This window comes from Mastigoproctus giganteus, chromosome 5 (assembly GCF_048544385.1).
Source record: "Mastigoproctus giganteus isolate SK-2022 chromosome 5, ASM4854438v1, whole genome shotgun sequence".
Classification (NCBI taxonomy): Eukaryota; Metazoa; Arthropoda; class Arachnida; order Uropygi; family Thelyphonidae; genus Mastigoproctus; species Mastigoproctus giganteus.
The window spans coordinates 144924994-144943739 of record NC_143579.1 but is presented as its reverse complement, the minus strand read 5'-3'; the positions used below and the strand labels follow the sequence as shown (position 1 = coordinate 144943739).

The following is an 18746-nucleotide window of genomic DNA, read 5'->3' as shown; positions in this document are numbered from 1 at the left end:
AGTAAATCTTTTCACAATCCTTCTATTTAAGTGTTAGTGCCAACAATGTTGTATCCACCATCTTATGGCTCTTAAGGTCTCATTATATTTGGCTGTGGCATTTAACTGTTGAAGGTTAACAATAACATCTACAGTTATGGTTTAACAATTTCAGCCTGATAAAACCCCAGGGGCTCACATCTGGTGAGTATGGGCTTGGCACACCCAGGGTCCTAAGCTGGATATCATCATTCTTCTTTTTATTGGTGATCCCCTTCTACTTCTTTCTCTCTCTCTCTTGGGTTAATTCAGAAAATTTTATTTTTTTGGCTGGTGCAGCATAAGCCTCAGGCTTCCTTGTTAACCCTAATAATAATAATACTACTTCAATCACTTATAACTTCCATCTTCTGCTCTAATGCAATATCCACCTTTGTTGGCTTTTCATTTATTTACTGCAGTTTTTCTCGACTTTCTTTTGAAAGACATTAGATGGGTATAAACCAGTTAATTTTTTTCAGTAGTAAAAAGCCACTTTAATTAAAATACCCGGAACATGTACACATTCAAGGAACAACAAATGAAGTAAGATAAAAATTAATAAAGATTTTTGTATGTTCAGTGTTTAAAAGTACATAATTTTTATTATATACTAATTTTAAAAAAATATTTAAAAATAAAAGTTTATTTATTGAAAACTTCATATATTGAGGTATTATTGTATTCCCTAACTTTTCAGTGCACTCATCTAATTTATAATTCCTAGGTAAAGAAGAAAGACTGTATTTTGGTCAAAATGCATATCCATTTATTTCCATTTTAGTTCTGTTATCTGATTCAATTAAGGAATAGTATAATATAAGAAATATTGTAAGATAGTATAAGAAATGCCATTAAGGGAATTAGAGTATACCAGATCAGTAATTTTTATCCCTGATATGGACAAAACATTTCTGAACTATTATGAGTGGCAAATGGCAGCCAGGTACAGCAGGCCCCCGTTATGATGCGGCTCGCTTTACGCTGATTCACTATAACACTGTTCTTATATTATAACTCGTATCTTACTATAACGCTGTCACAAATCACTATAACGCTCTTTTACAGATTGCATTTTTGGCATATTTAACGAAATCGTTTCATTTGATGGAGTTGATAGTTTGAAAATGAATAGAAAAACAGCATTAAAACGTTTCTTACGGCGACTTGAGAAATTTAGGACTTGCAAGTTTAACTGTAAGAACAATTATAAAATAATAAAGAATTAATTTTAGCAGTGGGAAAGATAGCTGTTCCACTGCAAGCAACTAGGGCTAAGCCGGCTGTTACGATTGAAATGGAAGGACTTGAACTAATTTTATTGAAGATAATATTCTAATGCAGAATTCAGTTAAGTTAAATATTATAAAAAAAGAGAGAGAGAGATTAGCCAATATGATTATCTGAAGAAAACTCACCTAAAAAAAAAAAATGTGGATCCATTTAAAACTAGTAAGGGCTGGTTGAATAGATTTTAAATCCAAGGAGAAGCCGCAAGTGCAGATGAAGGAGCCGAAACTTTCAAAAAGGAACTTATTATTAAAGAGGGGTATTGTGTGTTATACTTCTCGACAAGTTTTTAACATAGATGAAGCAGGACTTTTGTGGAAACAAATGCCTAAAAGAAGTTTCGTATTAAAAGAAGAAAAAAACATGCCAGGTTTCAAAGCGGCGAAGGATCGGTTGACTTTATTGTTGGGTGGTAATTAAACTGCAGGGGATTTAAAATTAATATCCCTTTTAGTTTATTTGGAAGAGGGCCAAAGTTCAACCCAAAATCTACACATTTTTCATGATTAGATTCATCAGTTAAATTAAATCAATTTAGATCAATTAAATTCATGATTTTAATTGGAATTTTAAGTTTAATTTTGATACGTAAGTAGTTACCACATAATTATATACGTATGTAATGCAGAATATTTTATATGTACAAATATTTGAATATTAAATATTTTGACTGACATTTGTGCACCTTTTCACTACTGTTTATTATTGATTAGGAAATATCCTTATGGGAATGCGGTGCTCGCTTAGCACGGATTCACTTAGCGCTCTGTTTTTATGGAACGAATTATCAGCGTTAAGCGGGGGTCACCTGTAATATTGAAATTAAATTATTAGCATTAGTAGAGGCACATGATGCAAGAAAGCAAGCTTATACAGCATCAGCCAAAAAAAAAAAAAAAAACTACCTGTTGGCTAAAGGCAAACTTCCGCACATAAATCCTACAATTATCTTTCCTCAGTTTGAATCTATGCTCCCTCAGGTTTGTAATCTGAGCAAGAGGACGAATCCCATCAGCATTGTGCCTGCTCAATCCATTCAAGGCCTTATACACCTCAGTCAGATTGCCTTGCAGGTGCCTACTATCCAGAAGCTGTAATTTGCAGAACTTAAGCCTTTCTTCATAATAGCACCCCTTTGTTCCTTTCACGAGTCTTGTTGCCCTTCTCTGTACTTGTTCTAGCAACTCTACATCCTTCCTAAAATAAGGCTTTCAGACATGTACACAGTACTAAAGGTATGGCCTGACTATTGCCTTATAGAAGGGGATAATCACCTCCTTATCCCTGCTTGCAAAATTCCTGTATATCATTGACAAGACACCATGAGCTACTCTTGCAGACCATCTGCACTGCTCAGAAAACTTCATATCTGACTGCACAATTACCCCCAGGTCTCTTTCCTTCTCCACTACCCTGAGTGTAACACCAGATAGTTGGTACATTTCTCTAGGGTTACTACTATGTCACAAATGCAAAGTATGGAGTACTTTGCATTTCTCAATGTTAAACTTCAGTTGTCACTTCTCAGCCCATCTACCCAACTTTTTGAGATCCTGTTGCAGCAGCATACTGTCATTACTGTTATTAACAGCCCTGCCAACCTTTGTATCATCTGCAAACTTTGACATTAAGCTTGATATACCTTCATCAATATCATTGGTAAATATACAAAATAACAATGGGCCCAAAATTGAATTCTGAGGGACACATCACTAATGACATTAGTCCACATAGAGCAGTATCCATTGATCACCACTCTCTGTCTTCTCCCACTCAACTATCCTTTTATCCATTGTAGCAACTTGCCGTTAATGCCCTACTGCTCCAATTTGTACAGAAGTATCAAAAGCATTCCTGAAATCCAAGTATATGATATAAAAATTATTTTTTGCATTACGTTCTTTTGTTACCACATCATAGTATGAGTGGTAACAAAATTCAATGATGTCCATTTCCACTTGCAGTGTGCCAAACCCCATGTACTTTTTCTGACAGAATCTCAGTTATCGGTTGATTCAACTACTGCTCATCTCAGATGCCCAAATTATTCGCTGTATGATTCCTTTCGCTTCAAAGCTGGTACTTGTGCATATGTCCGTTCTGATATTCCCTGCAGAGACTTGACAATTTGGAATCTCCTCTCTTTGATCTTCTCTGGCTTAAAATCTCTCTACCTCATTGTGCCAATTCATCAGTTGTCTCTACCGTTCTACCAACTCCACTAATCACTTGGAGCTCTTTGACTTCCTCTCTTTGCAACTTGACTTTCTCCAGTCCAACTTTCCTAACAGTGAGGTAATTTTCCTTGTGATTTTAATGTTCACAACTCCAGCTGGCTTCCATTTTCTAATCACACCAACCCAGCTGGTCGAGATGCTGAGGCTTTTGCAATTACTAATGACCTTGCACAGATTGTTCATTTGCCTACAAGAATACTGGACATTCCTAACCATACAGCCAGCATGCTTGATTTTTCTCCCACAAACAACCCTTCTAAGTACATGGTAGAAGTGAGTGGTCCTTTAGGCACATCAGATCACAACTTGGTCATGGTCTCATCTCCAATGGAGAATCTATCTCGTGTTGTTTGGCATTACAAGAATGCAAAATGGGATGACCTGCGAGACTTCTTTTCTTCTTTCCCTTGGTCGGATTACTGTTTCAAAACTTCTGATGTCAATGTTTGCTCAGATCGTGTCAGTGAAGTTATTCTTGCAGGAATGGAATCCTTTATTCCCCACTCCGCTTCAACTAAACCTTGGTTTTCCAATAAATGTGCTAAGTCTGTTCAAGAGAAGAATGTTGCATATCGTAATTGGCTTGTTTCTAATTCTCCAGTTTCATTTTCTGCGTACACCAAAGCTCGCAACAATTGTAAAGCAGTTATTAATCAATCCAAACTAGAGTTTGAACAGGCTAAGACTAGAAAACTTCTTCTTGCCCTAATTGTAGTCGAGCATTCTGGTCTCTTGCCAAAGCTATTGGCCGCAACTTTTGCCCAGCTCTGCTCCCACCTCTGTCCAAACCAGATGGTTCTGTTGTCACTTCAGCCAAGGATAAAGTTGACCATTTTTCTTCCCACTCATGTATTAATGATCTTGGTAAAACAACTCCCACCATTCCCAACACACTCCATCCCCCTGTGGTCTTCCATCAAAAGGATGTCAGAAGGATTTTGACGAATCTTGTTGCTAAGAAAGCTCGAGGTCCCGATGGTATTTCTCCACTTGTTCTCAAAACCTGTGGTCCTGAACTTACTCCTATTCTTTGCCGCCCTTTTTCACTTTCTTATTCCAAAGGTGTTTTTCCTTCTGCTTGGAAATTTGCTCATATCCAACCAGTTCTTAAAAAGGGTGACAAATTCCTCCCATCCAATTATCGTCCCATTGCAATTACTTCTACTCTTTCTAAAGTAATGGAGAAATCAATTAACCGCCAACTCTTAAACTACCTAGAAACCTTCCGTCTGATCAATGATCGCCAGTATGGATTCCGTCAGTCGATCCACTGGTGATGTTCTGGCTTATGTTACCCATTTATGGACTAATTCAATGGAAAGGTGCCGACCGGTCTAGCCGAGTGGGTAAAGTACCTGCCCGGCAACCCAAAGGTCGCGGGTTCGATTCCCGCCTCGGGCTTGGATCAAAGTACTGCAAAAACCTTGGGAGGTGCAATATGGCCACAGAAGCCGATGCGCCAACAACTACCAAATCAAAAAAAAAAAAAAAAAAAAAAAAAATGGAAAGGTTCGGTGAAACACAAGTAGTTGCTCTTGAAACACAAGCTTCCATCTTATGGTTTGCCAACTGTTTTTAGTAAATGGTTAACCAATTTTCTCTCTGATCGCTCACTGAGGGTAATGGTAGATGGCTCTCTGTCTTCTAACTTCTCCACTAATGCCGGTATCCCCCAAGGTTCAGTTCTTTCCCCCACTCTTTTCCTCTTGTATATTAATGACCTTCTTCCACTGACTGGAAATCCTATCCATAGTTTTGCCTATGATAGCACATCGCATTCCACTTTCCATGTTGAGAAATCTTGTCTGCTCAATCAGCTTCAACTTCTCGAAAATCTGATACCAATTCCTTAAATGCCGATCTTCAGGTAATTCTCCAGTGGGGCAAAGACAACTTAATTGATTTCAACCCCTTCTAAAACTCAGTCTTGTCTTATATCTTGCAAAAAGGATTCTTCTGCTCCTATGCTTATCTTTAGTGACACTCGGATTTCTAGGCAAAATGATATATCTCTTTTGGGGATTACCCTGACTTCTAATCTCTCTTAGCACAAGCACATTACAAATATCGCTTCCTCTGCATCTAAAAAACTTGGTATTCTCTTTAGCTCTCGGCGTTACTTTTCTTCCAAACAGCTGTTCACTCTGTATAAATCACAAATCCGCCCTGCCATGGAATATTGTTCCAGCATCTTGTGTAGGGCCCCCAAAACCTCTCTCAGGCTTCTTGATTCCATTCAGAAGAGAGCAGTTAGGTTAATTAATGATTCATCTTTACCAAAGTCTCTCCACTCGCTGTCTCATAGACTTACTGTTTCTGCTGCATGCCTCTTCTACAGATACTTCCATGGGCACTGTTCTTCTGAATTGGCTTCTATAATTCCCGCTCTCTCTTTCAAAACAGTCAGAACACGTGCCGCCACCAGCCAACATCCATTTACTGTCCAACTCCAAACTCACAGAACCAACTTTTCATCTTCCTTGTTTATTCATTCAACTGCCGTTTTCTGGAACAACCTTCCTTCATACGTATTTCCTGAAAATTACAGTTTACAGAAGTTCAAGTCCAATGTCAACAAATATCTTCTTTCGTCTTCTCAACCTCCAATCCAAGCACAGTACTAAGTACTATAGGTTCTAATACCTCTCATGTTTGGGGTTTACATAAAAAAAAAAAAAAAAAAGTATACAATTAAATTAGTCAGACAAGACTTCCACATGAGAAACCCATGCTGCTTCTGAATTATTACTGTTGTCTTGTCTAAATGATCCTACAATTCTTCTTTAATCAGTGACTTCATTATTTTCCCTGGAACAGAAGGTAAACTAACAGTTCTTTAATTACTTGCGTCACCCTTTGATCCCCCTTTGTGAATTGGAGATACATTTGCACATCTCCAGTCCATGGAGACTTCCCCGAAGTCCAAGGACGCCCTCATAATTATGGCTGAGGGTTTGCTTACTTCCTTTGCTGCCTTCTTTAATATAACTGGATTGATCCCATCCACCCTAGGTGCCTTTCTTATGTTTAACTTCAACAATTTCTCTTACACTTTACTCTCAGTTATTACAAAATCATTTAACTCCTGTTAGAGTTTGATAAACATCTGGCCCTTTCCTCCTTGAATAACTCATGTGTGAATGTAGATGCAAAATACTCATTTAGTTCGACAGCTATCTGAGAATGATCATCTACAGTCAAACCACTGATGTCAGGTGGACCCATCTGATTCATCCCCTTCCTTTCAGAGTTTATGTAAGTAAAGAAGTCTTTGCTGCATTTTATGACTTACTCTGTTGGTTGTTTCACAATAAGACTATAAGCTGTATTGAAGTTATTTTTTTCTAAGATCCCATTCTAATGGGTTTTTTTTTTTTCAAATATACAGTCATGTACAGTCCATTTCGGTTATTTGGGACACATTGGGACTAGTGCATTTTGGCCCAATTAAGCGGCTGCCCCAATTATCTGAAGTTTCATGTAAATAGTTAAAAATACAATGTATCCCCCCCCTTAAAATTAGTTCACTGTACAATCAAACACATTACGACAAATTCGCCATAGTAAAGTACCATTCACTATACGATGTGTAGTAAGTGCCGGTCATTGTGATCACGTTTGTGAATTGAATTTTAATTCTATTAAACCGACTCTAATTAGAGAAAATGGGAGGAATATTATCCACAGGCTATAAAAATAGAGATATATTAAGCGCAAATTTACCCATTATTACCTTACCAATTAAAAGATTAAATGATACGTGATAATCGGGATAATTATACGTACTGTAATATGTACATACGAACTAGTTGACATTTGTGGGTGGGGGTTAAAATTTAAAAGAGTAATAAGATAAGCAATCAATAACAAAGAACACAGTGCACACAAATTGCAAGTAACACGATATGTGCAAGCGAGAACGGAGTAACAAGTTACAAAGCTTTAGAAATAGGAATGAAGAGAAGATCTGAAAATTAATTTTTTTATATGATTCAAGATTTCATGGAAGTGTAAACACATTTCGCCATAATAATCCACAGAATTCCAGCTGTCGGTATTATTGCAAATTCAGTATGATCGAGTTTACTCTCCATTTATGATAGATTTCACTAACAGAAAATTCCAATAAACAGGTGACTGTTAATTGTTTTTATTGTTTTATGGTTGTGACCTCCAGAATTTCGACTGAACCACGTGGTACCGACGGGGGGCAATCGTAGGGTAATCTCCAGTGCTGCAGTCTCCTGTCCCAATTAAACGGCATGCTGTCCCAATTAAGCGAAGTAAACCCTGGCTATTTTCTCGATTGGTTTCTGGTTTTTAAGATTTGCCCCAAATAAACGGCTGCCCCGATAAATGGTGGCCAAAATAACCGGAATCCATTGTATATATATATATATTGATATTCTATATCAATATATATATATATCGCCATAGTAAAGTACCATTCACTATACGATGTGTAGTAAGTGCCGGTCATTGTGATCACGTTTGTGATCACAATGACCGGCTTTGATTTACTTTTTCTAACTGATTTACTTTTTCTAACGTGATCACAATGTGATCACGTTAGAAAAAGTAAATCAATCCAATAATAAGAATACCATCAAGGACTTAAGAAAACGCAAAAAAAAAAAAAAAAAATTATTATTATTATTATCGCTTTTTACCGACAATCTAGATGACTTCAACTGGGGCCAACCACCCAGAATGAAGGCAAAAAACGACAAGAAGTTCTCTATTTCTGTGATGATCAATATATGCTAAGTAATTTAAATCTAAACCAAATATAAACCAGTATAGGCCGAACATAAATCGAATATAAATAAATCGAATGAAGATAATTAATGAAGAAAAATTTTGAAATATTAGAATCAAAGGTAAGAAATATAAGTAAAATATAAATGTAAGCATATATTAATCATCGTTGACCCGACAGAGAATGTAATTTAAGGATTAAAACAAGATTAAATATATAATACATACTACATTTGACCGTATCTAGGACATAATGTAATAGTCGTCAAAATAATATGTGGTGCCCCCTATGTGATGGATACGGTAAAAATAAATAATTAAATTAAATTAACGCAAAGAGAAACATGCAGATAGTAAGAAGAAAAACTAAAGGAGTAGGAAAAATAGAACCTGAACTCCACAAAGGCGAAAAATAGTGGTATAGATAAGAAATAGTTTCTCCTACGTCCTCGGATTGCCCTAATAATTTCGGAGAAATAAAAATAAAGAGTGTAGGACAGCTTAAAGGCATTACAAGATATAAGTTGTGGCTCGGGTATTACAAGAAAAAAAAAAAAAAAGATCATATATATAACATTATTCATTTTACAGAATATATGTGAATTCTTATTCATTGTAGCATGATTTGGATGCATATAGGGGCAAGTAAGACATAATTTGTTATTACAGGGTTGAAATTTAAGAGATCGGATATTAGTGCCAGAAGCATTATATGCTAAACTGCTCTGTAAAGTGTGTGATATTTGCGTATGTGTAAATGTATTAACATGGTTAGGATTACTATCCAGGGCAACAATAGTATCCTCGGTCACTTTTATCCTACTCTGCCGATGTAGTATATTATTATTATTATATTTAAGTGACATAATAAGCGCAAAGTTAATATAAAATAAAATAAAAGCAAAGTTAATATAAAATATAAAATAAAATCAAGATGCGCAATCATAAATCCATGAAGGTAAAATTAAGAAAGATCAATCAATGCAGTTAAGAAAAAAGAAAAAAGAAATATAATATAATAGAAAAAGCAATCATAGGTAGTGTATACTTAACCTAAGCAAAGCTTTTGTATATATTAATAGTTATATTAGTGATAAAAGGAAAGCAAGAAATAAAGCAAAGCAAGAAAGTTAAAAGACAATAACTAATATTTATGGGTTAATGCAGTTGCAAGCAATCATGCAATACACCCACAATGTCTATAGAATATCATTAGAAAAAGTAAATCAATCCAATAATAAGAATACCATCAACGACTTAAGAAAGCGTTTTCTTAAGTCCTTGATGGTATTCTTATTATTGGATTGATTTACTTTTTCTAATGATATTCTATAGACATTGTGGGTGTATTGCATGATTGCTTGCAACTGCATTAACCCATAAATATTAGTTATTGTCTTTTAACTTTCTTGCTTTGCTTTATTTCTTGCTTTCCTTTTATCACTAATATAACTATTAATATATATATATATATACACACACACACATACTAACATTATTAGTAATATTAGCATTTATGATGATGCAAAGAATCAAAATTATTCTGCATTTGCAGGAGAGGTGGCCCTCCCATTATTTCCATTGTCAGATAGTACCTATCCAGTTCTTCCTTGAATTCTACCAAACTCTCTGCCATTACCACCATAGCAGACACCTTTCTCCAACATTTCACAACATGGCACCTGAAGATAAACTTCATAAAATCTAGTCTACTGCTTCCCTAAGATTGTGCCCTCTTATTCTTGTCTCACTTGCCATTGAGAGACTATTCCTCCATTTTTTTGTTTTTCTAACCCTCCCTCCTCGGGTACATAACTATACATAACTCAAATCTCCCCCCCAAGGTATCTAGTTGCTGAGCCCTGCAGACCACACCTTCTTCTTAGATAACTTCATAGGGATAATGCATAAAACTCTTCACAAATCTAGTTGCCCTTCTTTGGGCCTTCTGCAGAAATTCTATATCTTTCATTGGATGTGTCCTCCAGACTTGGATACAATATTCAAAGTGTGGTGGCACTGTCATCTTATAGAGGGATAATGACCTCTTTCTCTCTATTTGCAAAATATAACCAAATCGTAGTTAGAAAACATACACCTTTCATGCCTCTTGCTTACACTGCATGTTGAACTTGCAATATCTTTCTGTGTTGTGATCCCAAAGTCTTTCTTACCTGGTACTTCCAGTACATCCTTTAATTCCTCTCTGCTTAATCTGTAAACTTCTAGGTTTCTTTGCGCTAAGTGCAATGCTTTGCATTTGGTAACAAACTTTAGCTGCCATTTTTAAGATCATACTTGCAGTATGATCTGAAAAATCCTTTTGAAGCAGTGCAACCTGATTGTTAACCACCTGATTGTTCTAATTCTTAACCACCTTCCTAATCATTATGTCATCTGCAACCTTGGAAAGTTTTCCCTGCATACCCTCATTATTATTTAGGAAGATAAGAAACACACGAGGTCCAAGCACTGATCCCTGAGTGACCCCACTTGCTTGCTTGCTACTCCAGCTAATCCCTAATTCACTGATGCATCTTCCCTGTTATCTCTGAGCAGGTTGCATAAGGAACTGTATGAAAAGCCTTACTAAAATCAAGATATATAACGTAACAGTTGTTTCTCATGTCTGACTGCTTTAAAGCCTCATAATAGTAATTTACCAATCTAGTAATGCAGATCTCCTCTTCATGAAACCATATTGAGACACACTTTGGATACCATTTGGTTGAGATGGTCCTGTATTGTGTCTTTAACCATAGGCCCCATGATCTTACAACCACCAAAATCAAGGCTCACTGATCCATAATTGCCCATCACTCCTTTGGCTCCTCCCTTATAGTTTGAGGAGACATTGGCACTTCATTCCAAGAGAATAGTCAAACAGAATTAGAAGCAGACATTTTCTACGTGTTGTTAGATGTGATTGATCATAATCACTGTGTTCCCTCTGAGGGTTTTATTTGTGTGAAAACAATAATTTATATGTGCATATAAAAGCAGAAGTCAAGGAAATTGATATAACTAGGAATAACAAAAAATTATACTAAGCTGCATTTAGGGCTAAAGCCTCAAGCTGCAAGCAAATTTAGACTATGTATATATTAAGTGCAATTGTGAAGGTATTCACAATATGAGATATAACTTAAAACGATGCAACCTTATAAATATTCTGTTTATTCAGAAATGGCTGTGTATTAATGATGCTATTGCACTTAATATATACATAGTCAAAAAATTATACTTACATTAACATATTCAGTACAACCAAAATCAATTGCAGAATTTATTTTGCATTTAAAATTCTGGAATTATCAAAAGTTTGGTACTTTTTGATTACAATGACAGAGGGGAGGGAAATAACTAGCTGGACTTAAAGCACAACATGTGCCAGATATGTACATTTTGTTTCATTAATAATTTCCACCAATTTCTCTCTGTTTTACATATTTTCTAGACATATGTCATAAGTTACTGTATATTTACAACATATGAAAAATATTCATTTTGCAAGACATTCAATTCTAGTTCACAGTATAGTACTGTAGTATGTATTTTGTTTTTAAAGCAGTTTGATTGTTAAAATCATACATACTATTTATACCTCATATTAAAAAATACTGGACAATTGTAACATCCATACTGGAGGCAGCATTCAAACCTGTGACCTTTATTTCTTGGGCAAGTATGTTAACCACTGTACTAGTCCACCAGTACTGATTAACATATTTGCTTAATAATGGCAGCTGTCATTCTGTGGAGATTATAGGGATCAGAGCTACTGTGTCATCTAACAAAAATAACAAATTACCTTTGAATGCTTAGGCTATGTGCATAACCATCAATAAAGCTCTAATTTTTGAAAATCTGGCATGTACTGCTTCCCCAAGAATGCAGGATTTGTGAGGTTCTACTGATTTGAATTAGGCAGAATGTTTTTACAGTTGGTTCTAGCACCTGCTATTTGATGTCAGGCAGCATAACATGTCAAAGTACATATTCACAATATCATAATACCGTGAAAATGTTTTGAGCAGATACTGTATCTACTGTTAATATACAATAATGTAATACTGTTAATAGTCTTACCTCCATGTTACATGTGATGAATGACTGTTGAGTTGGATAGGCACAGACTAGAGAGTTTATGGTTTTAAGGTATAATATTTCATCGAACCAAATCCACAAACATAACATATGATAATACTTCGCTAGACTACAATTTCTTGTTTAAAACAACCAAAACAAAATTCCAGAAATGGCAATCACTTAAGTATACAGTTTTAGACTTTGCAGTACACATATTGATTTGCATAATATAAAAGGTATATATGTTATTTCAATAAATCACATTGAGAACAATTATTACATAACAGAAAATTTCTCAAGTATATTTAGGACAAAAGCCTTGTGCTGTAAGAGCTATAAAGTATTTTTATGCAATGTTTGGATCTAGCCTCATTTTGTGCACAGTAATGAGCAACCTTGATTTGCTTGTTGCTACATATTTAAGAAAAATATGCTCCTTATTTAAGCAAAAATTAAGATTGTAGATGAAATCAGATACTTCAGTGCAAGTTCTGAAATTCACCAAAGAAGATCTGGACCTGTCAAAGTTCCATTCTGGGAAATATGATTGGCCTGTTTAACATATTCCAGCAGATTGATTAAGATCAGTACTGAAACTTGTGACAATTACTGATAGCAGATGCAAGGATTACAGCTTAGGAAATTGTCCAAAAATTCAACACATCATATGCCAGTGTTTTAGTTCATTTCAGTAAGTTTGGAAAAGTCTCTGATTTGTGGTTAGGTTCATATAAACTTGTGGGCAGAAGAGTCATGTTATGTGAGAGCTGTAAAACATTATTGTACATTAGCCCTATCCTCATTTTGTGTGCAGTAATGAGCAAATTTAGTTTTCTCATTGCTACATATTTGAGCAAAATATGCCCCTTACATAAGCAATAATAATAATTGTAGATAAAAATCATATACTGTACATCAGTGCAAGTATTACGAATTCAGAAAGACTTCCATAGCTTCTGATGCAATACGCATTTCTATGGTGCTGCTGGAGAGATGTCTTGAGTATATGGATTGCTCCAAGTTCCATTCTGGGAACTGATTGGCCCTTTTAACTTATTCTGGTGAACTGATTTACCAGTATTTTTTTTCTCACATCAGTAAGCTTGAAAAAAAAAGTCTGTTTTGTGGTTAGATTCACATAAACTTATGGACAACAACCACTGTAAATATATCTCCATTTATTTCCTTCCCCAGACAATGCAAGTTTGAGCAATATTTGAAAGAAGTATGACTGATGGAGATGAGAAGTGGACTGTATGCAAACGTTGATTGCAGAAACCAGTGTTTAGATCTCAAGCAAACCTGATTACCTATGTGGAAGGCACCTTCTACCCTCAGAAGATCAAATTTTGCAACCATAAAAACTTTCTCATTAAAAGTACCATCACCAGACAGTACTTTTAATTACTGAGAGTAAGTGATACTCTCCTCCACAAGTGTATTACATAGCAACAAACCTCGTGTTGCAATAATGGCACAGGAAAAATTTTAGCCTCTCAGATACCAAAATTAAGTGTAAAGGCAGGACTTAGCAATAGATAATGATAAAAATTATATTCTTGTGTAATGTTATCATGATGCACATGTTGTATCTACAAAAAAATACAACATAAAAAAATTTTCTCTATTTTTTATGCTATAAAATCCACTTAATCATTTCTATGTTTAATACATTATATCTGTAGATATGTTACTAATAAATAGGTCTTCTGGATATAATTCTCTAGTGTTGAATTATTTGTGTTGACTTTTTCTTTTTTTCACTACTAAAAGAATGAATTAATTTATTCAGATAAAAGAAGTGAAGTCAAATGGCTTAGCCGCAAAGTATGGATTACCAGCAAAATCTTCTACAGTGGATGGGAATACTATGTGCAATTGGATATTAACAGAGATAAATAACAGACCCCTAAACTTATTCTTCAGAGATAATGAGGTAAGTCAAAATAGTAGTAATCTTCATTTTTATTTGAAAATGAAACAAAAGTAAACTGGTAAAAAAAGCACTTCCATGCTCCAAAGCAGTTCCTGCATTGGTAATGTTCCAAATGCATTATTAGCATTAGCATTAGTAGAGGCATTTGATGCAAGAAAGCAAGCTTATGCAGCATCAGCCAAAAAAAAAAAAAAAAAACCACTTCCACTTCACCCCTCTGTTCGTTCAAAATACCTGTCCAGCTGAGCCTTAAACTTATTTAGGTTATCAACTTCCACGACAATGGATGGAAGTCTGTTCCACCAACCAAACACCCGCTGGCTAAAGACAAATTTCCACACGTCTATCCTACATCTGTCTTTCCTCAATTTGAATTTATGCCCTCTCAGGTGATTATTCTGAGCGAGAGGAAGAATCCCATCAGCATTGAGCATGCTCAAACCATTCAAGACTTTATACACCTCTATCAGATCACCTCGCTGGTGCTTGGTCTCCAGACACTGTAATTTGCGAAACTTAAGCCTTTCTTCGTAAGAGCACCCGTTTGTTCCATTCACTAATCTTGTTGCCCTTCTCTGTATTCATTCCAGCAGCTCTACATCCTTCTTGAAATTCCCTTATACAAGGGAATAATCACCTCCTTATCCCTGCTAGAAAAATTCCTATATATCATTGACAATACACCATGAGCTACTCTTGCAGCCCGTCTGCACTGCTCAGAGAACTTCATATATGCCTGCACAACCACCCCTAGCTCCCTTTCATTCTCTACCACTGTCAGTGTAGTACCACAGTGTTGAAACGTTGCTCTGGGGTTGCTGTTTCCCATGTGTAGTACTTTACATTTGTCAATGTTAAACTTCATTTGCCACCTCTCAGCCCATCTGCTCAACCTTTCCAGATCCTGCTGCAGCAGCATAGTGTCAGTAGTGTCCTTGACAACCCTGCCTACCTTTGTATCGTCTGCAAACTTCGACATTAAGCTTGATATACCATCATCAATATCATTTATAAATACAGAAAACAATAATGGACCCAACACTGAGCCCTGAGGGACTCCACTAATAACATTAGTCCACGACGAGCAGTGTCCATTGATTACCACTCTCTGTCTTCTCCCCCTCAGCCACCCCTTTATCCACAGCAGCAATTTGCCTCCATTGTCACACTGCTCCAATTTGTGCAGCAGTCTTCCATGTGCAACAGTATCAAAAGCCTTTCTAAGATCCAAGTATATAATATCAAAGTTATTCCCTGCATCCAGTTCCTTTGTGACTGCATCATAGTATCCAATCAAATTGGTCAGGCAAGACATCCCCTTAACAAAACCATTCTGTGTCCGAGCTATAACTGAAGTCTTGTCTAAATGATCCTGCAGTGCTTCTTTAACTAGTGCCTCCATTAATTTTCCTGGAACAGAAGTTAAACTCACAGGTCTATAATTACTTGTGTCAGCCTTTGATCCTCCTTTGTGAATTGGGGGTCACATTTGCACATCTCCAGTCTGTGGGTACCTCCCCTGAGTCCAAGGAAGCTCTCATAATTATGGCTAAGGGTTTGCTTACTTCCTCTGCTGCCTCCTTTAATATAACTGGATAGATCCCATCCACCTCGGGTGCCTTTCTTGTGTTTATCTTCAACAATTTCTCCTCCACTTTACTCTCAGTTATTACAAGATTCTCTAGCTTACTGCTAGAGTTGAATACACCTCTGGCTTTCCCCTCGTTAAATAACTCCTCATGTGTGAATGTAGATGCAAGATATTCATTTAGTTTGTTAGCTACCTGAGCAGGATCATCAACAGTTGACCCATCGATAACAAGTGGACCACTCTGATTCATCCCCTTCCTTCTAGAGTTTACATACGTAAAGAACTCTTTGCTGTTTTTCTTTGCAGCCCTTGCCAGATTTCTCGTAATCTGCCTTCGCCTGCCTAACCTCCTTTGTAACTTGGTTACAGATCAACTTGTATCTATCCTAGGCTTTTGTGTCATGTGTTAATTTGTATGTATCCCATGCATGTTTCTTCTCTGCCATATGCCTCATTACTTCATCTGACATCCATTTAGGCCTAAACCTTGAACAGTATTTCTTGGTTGGTATGTAAAGCCTAGTAGCTTCCAAGATAAGTTCTTTCAATGCTTCCCATTTTGCATTTGCTGTTGGTAACATCATCAGTTGGTCCCACTGTATAGAATTTAAATACTGTCTCAGTCCATCGTAGTCGCCTTTACGAAAGCAATAACCCTTCCCTTTACCCCTAATAATGGTAGTTACCTCTTTGAGTAAATCCCACTTCAGCACACTGTGATCACTGCCACCTAGTGGTTCATTTATCTGCAGATTCATAATGCATGAAGAATCACTGCTGATAATCAAATAAAGAGTATTCCTCCCTCTAATTGCCTCCCGAACATGCTGATGTAGAAAATAATCATCCAATAAATCCACAAAAGCCTTGATAGTGTGTGAGTGACCAGCCCCCAAATTCCAGTCAATATCTGGGAAATTAAAATCTCCCATTATAAGACTCTGATTTACTGGCCCACTCTATATCCCTGTACAGTTTCTTATTATACTCATCAGAGTCATTAGGCCTATAGCACACTCCTACTTTCAATTTTGATCTCCCAATGCTTATGTCACACCAAACTGACTCGACACTGCACTGTCCAGCAATGTCCACTGGCTTCACTTCCTTGGATTTTATGTATTTCTTAACTAATAGCATAACCCCTCCTCCCTTCCTATCCAGTCTATCCTTTCTGTAGATGTTTTACTCCCCAAATTCCAGTTCTGCATTCCTTATATCTGTGTGACAGCACGTCTCTGATATCCCAACAATATCTGCCTTTGATGTTTTGAGCAATACCTCAAATTCATCAAATTTATTTACTAAAGTCCTAGCATAGGTGTACACGCAACTATACATGCACCTATTTCTATTCTTAGCTACCCTAACACAACCCATGTGTTTACTTGTACCGCAGTGTCTCCCAGCAGTCTCTGAAATATCCTGCATCTTGTTTTTCAGGCTTCTGCTCATTCCAATAGAAGCAGTGCAAGAATCTCTTTCACCTCTGCCGATGGCTACTGTTAATCTATTCGTCTTTGTCTCTCCCAAGCTAGCAGTTTTCCAACCCACCTAACACTGCCTCGATAGCATCAGCAAATATTCTTGCACCCTTTCTATTTAAGTGTATCCCATCCCTGTATAAGCAATCTCTCCTGTTAACAAGTACAGTCCAGGCTGAAAAAAATTCTACCCCTTGAGCCTTGCACAATCTTTCCAGGGCCGAATTGATCGACAAAACTCTCATCATATACTCCCTCCTATCGTGAATATAGTGGCATAACTAGAAAAAGTGGGTCCCAATGCAAAGTTTAGTGTGGGTCCCCCCTGAAAATATTTGTTTTGGTAAAAATAAAAAATTAACAATATAACGGTAAACGCGTATTTAAAATCTTTATCGATACAATATAAAAAAAAATAATATTAAATTCTGTAAATATAAAAATGGAAAATAAATTCTGTAATTTAGAATGGCTTTCGTATAGATTCGGCATTGGCAAAATTATTAATTAATTTATAAATGTCCATTCTTTTAGCTTTTTTGCACTCTATTCTAAGCAGCGCTGGTGCTGATAGATGATGTTGTCCCATGGTGTTTCTTAGATAATTCTAAATTAATTTTAATTTCAAGAAAGAGTGTTCCGCAGTTGAAACAGTAACTGGAATTGTCAAAAATAATATCAATAAGGAGCACACTTCCGAAAAACTAGCACTCATATCTTAGTATTTTAGCATTAGCATTAGTTGTGGCATATGATGCAAGAAAGCAAGCTTATACAGCATCAGCCAAAATAAAAAAAAAAAATTTTTTAAATCCATCCGGTCACTCCAAATGTTTGTCTGGTTCGGCTTTAAATTTATTTAAGCTATCAACTTCCACAACAACAGCTGGAAGTCTGTTCCAGCAATCAACTACCCATTGAATAAAGGCAAACTTCTGCACCTCTATTTTATAACTCTCTTTCCTCAGTTTGAATCTATGTCCCCCCCCCTCAAGTTCTTAGTCTGAGCAAGCAGATACTTCTGCTTCCTCAGACTTAGAACTTGAGGGGGACATAGATTCAGATTGAGGAAAATTGAGCCTGCTCAAACCATTCAAGGTCTTATACACCTCAATCACCTCGCAGGTGCCTAGTCTCCAGATGCTGCAACTTGCAGAATTGAAGCCTTTCTTGATAAGCACACCCCCTTGTTTCTCTCACCAATCTTGTTGCCCTGCTCTGTACTCGTTCTAGCAACTGTACATCCTTCCTAAAATGAGGCCTGCAGATCTGTATACAGTACTCAAGGTGTGGCCCAACCATTGCCTTATACAAGGGGATAATCACCTTCTTGTCTCTACTAG

The 18746-nt window shown here is 36.4% G+C and overlaps 1 protein-coding gene across 4 annotated transcripts in view; it reads left to right on the top strand.

The window, feature by feature from the left end:
* The window catches only part of LOC150085748 (uncharacterized), a 639529-nt gene that overhangs the window by 549953 nt on the left and 70830 nt on the right, over nucleotides 1–18746 (top strand). For all 4 annotated transcript variants that reach the window (XM_090374215.1, XM_090374216.1, XM_090374214.1 and 1 more), the window contains one exon: nucleotides 14185–14328. In XM_090374215.1, coding sequence (XP_090230341.1) covers nucleotides 14185–14328 — 144 coding nt within the window. The remainder of the gene's footprint in view (nucleotides 1–14184; nucleotides 14329–18746) is intronic.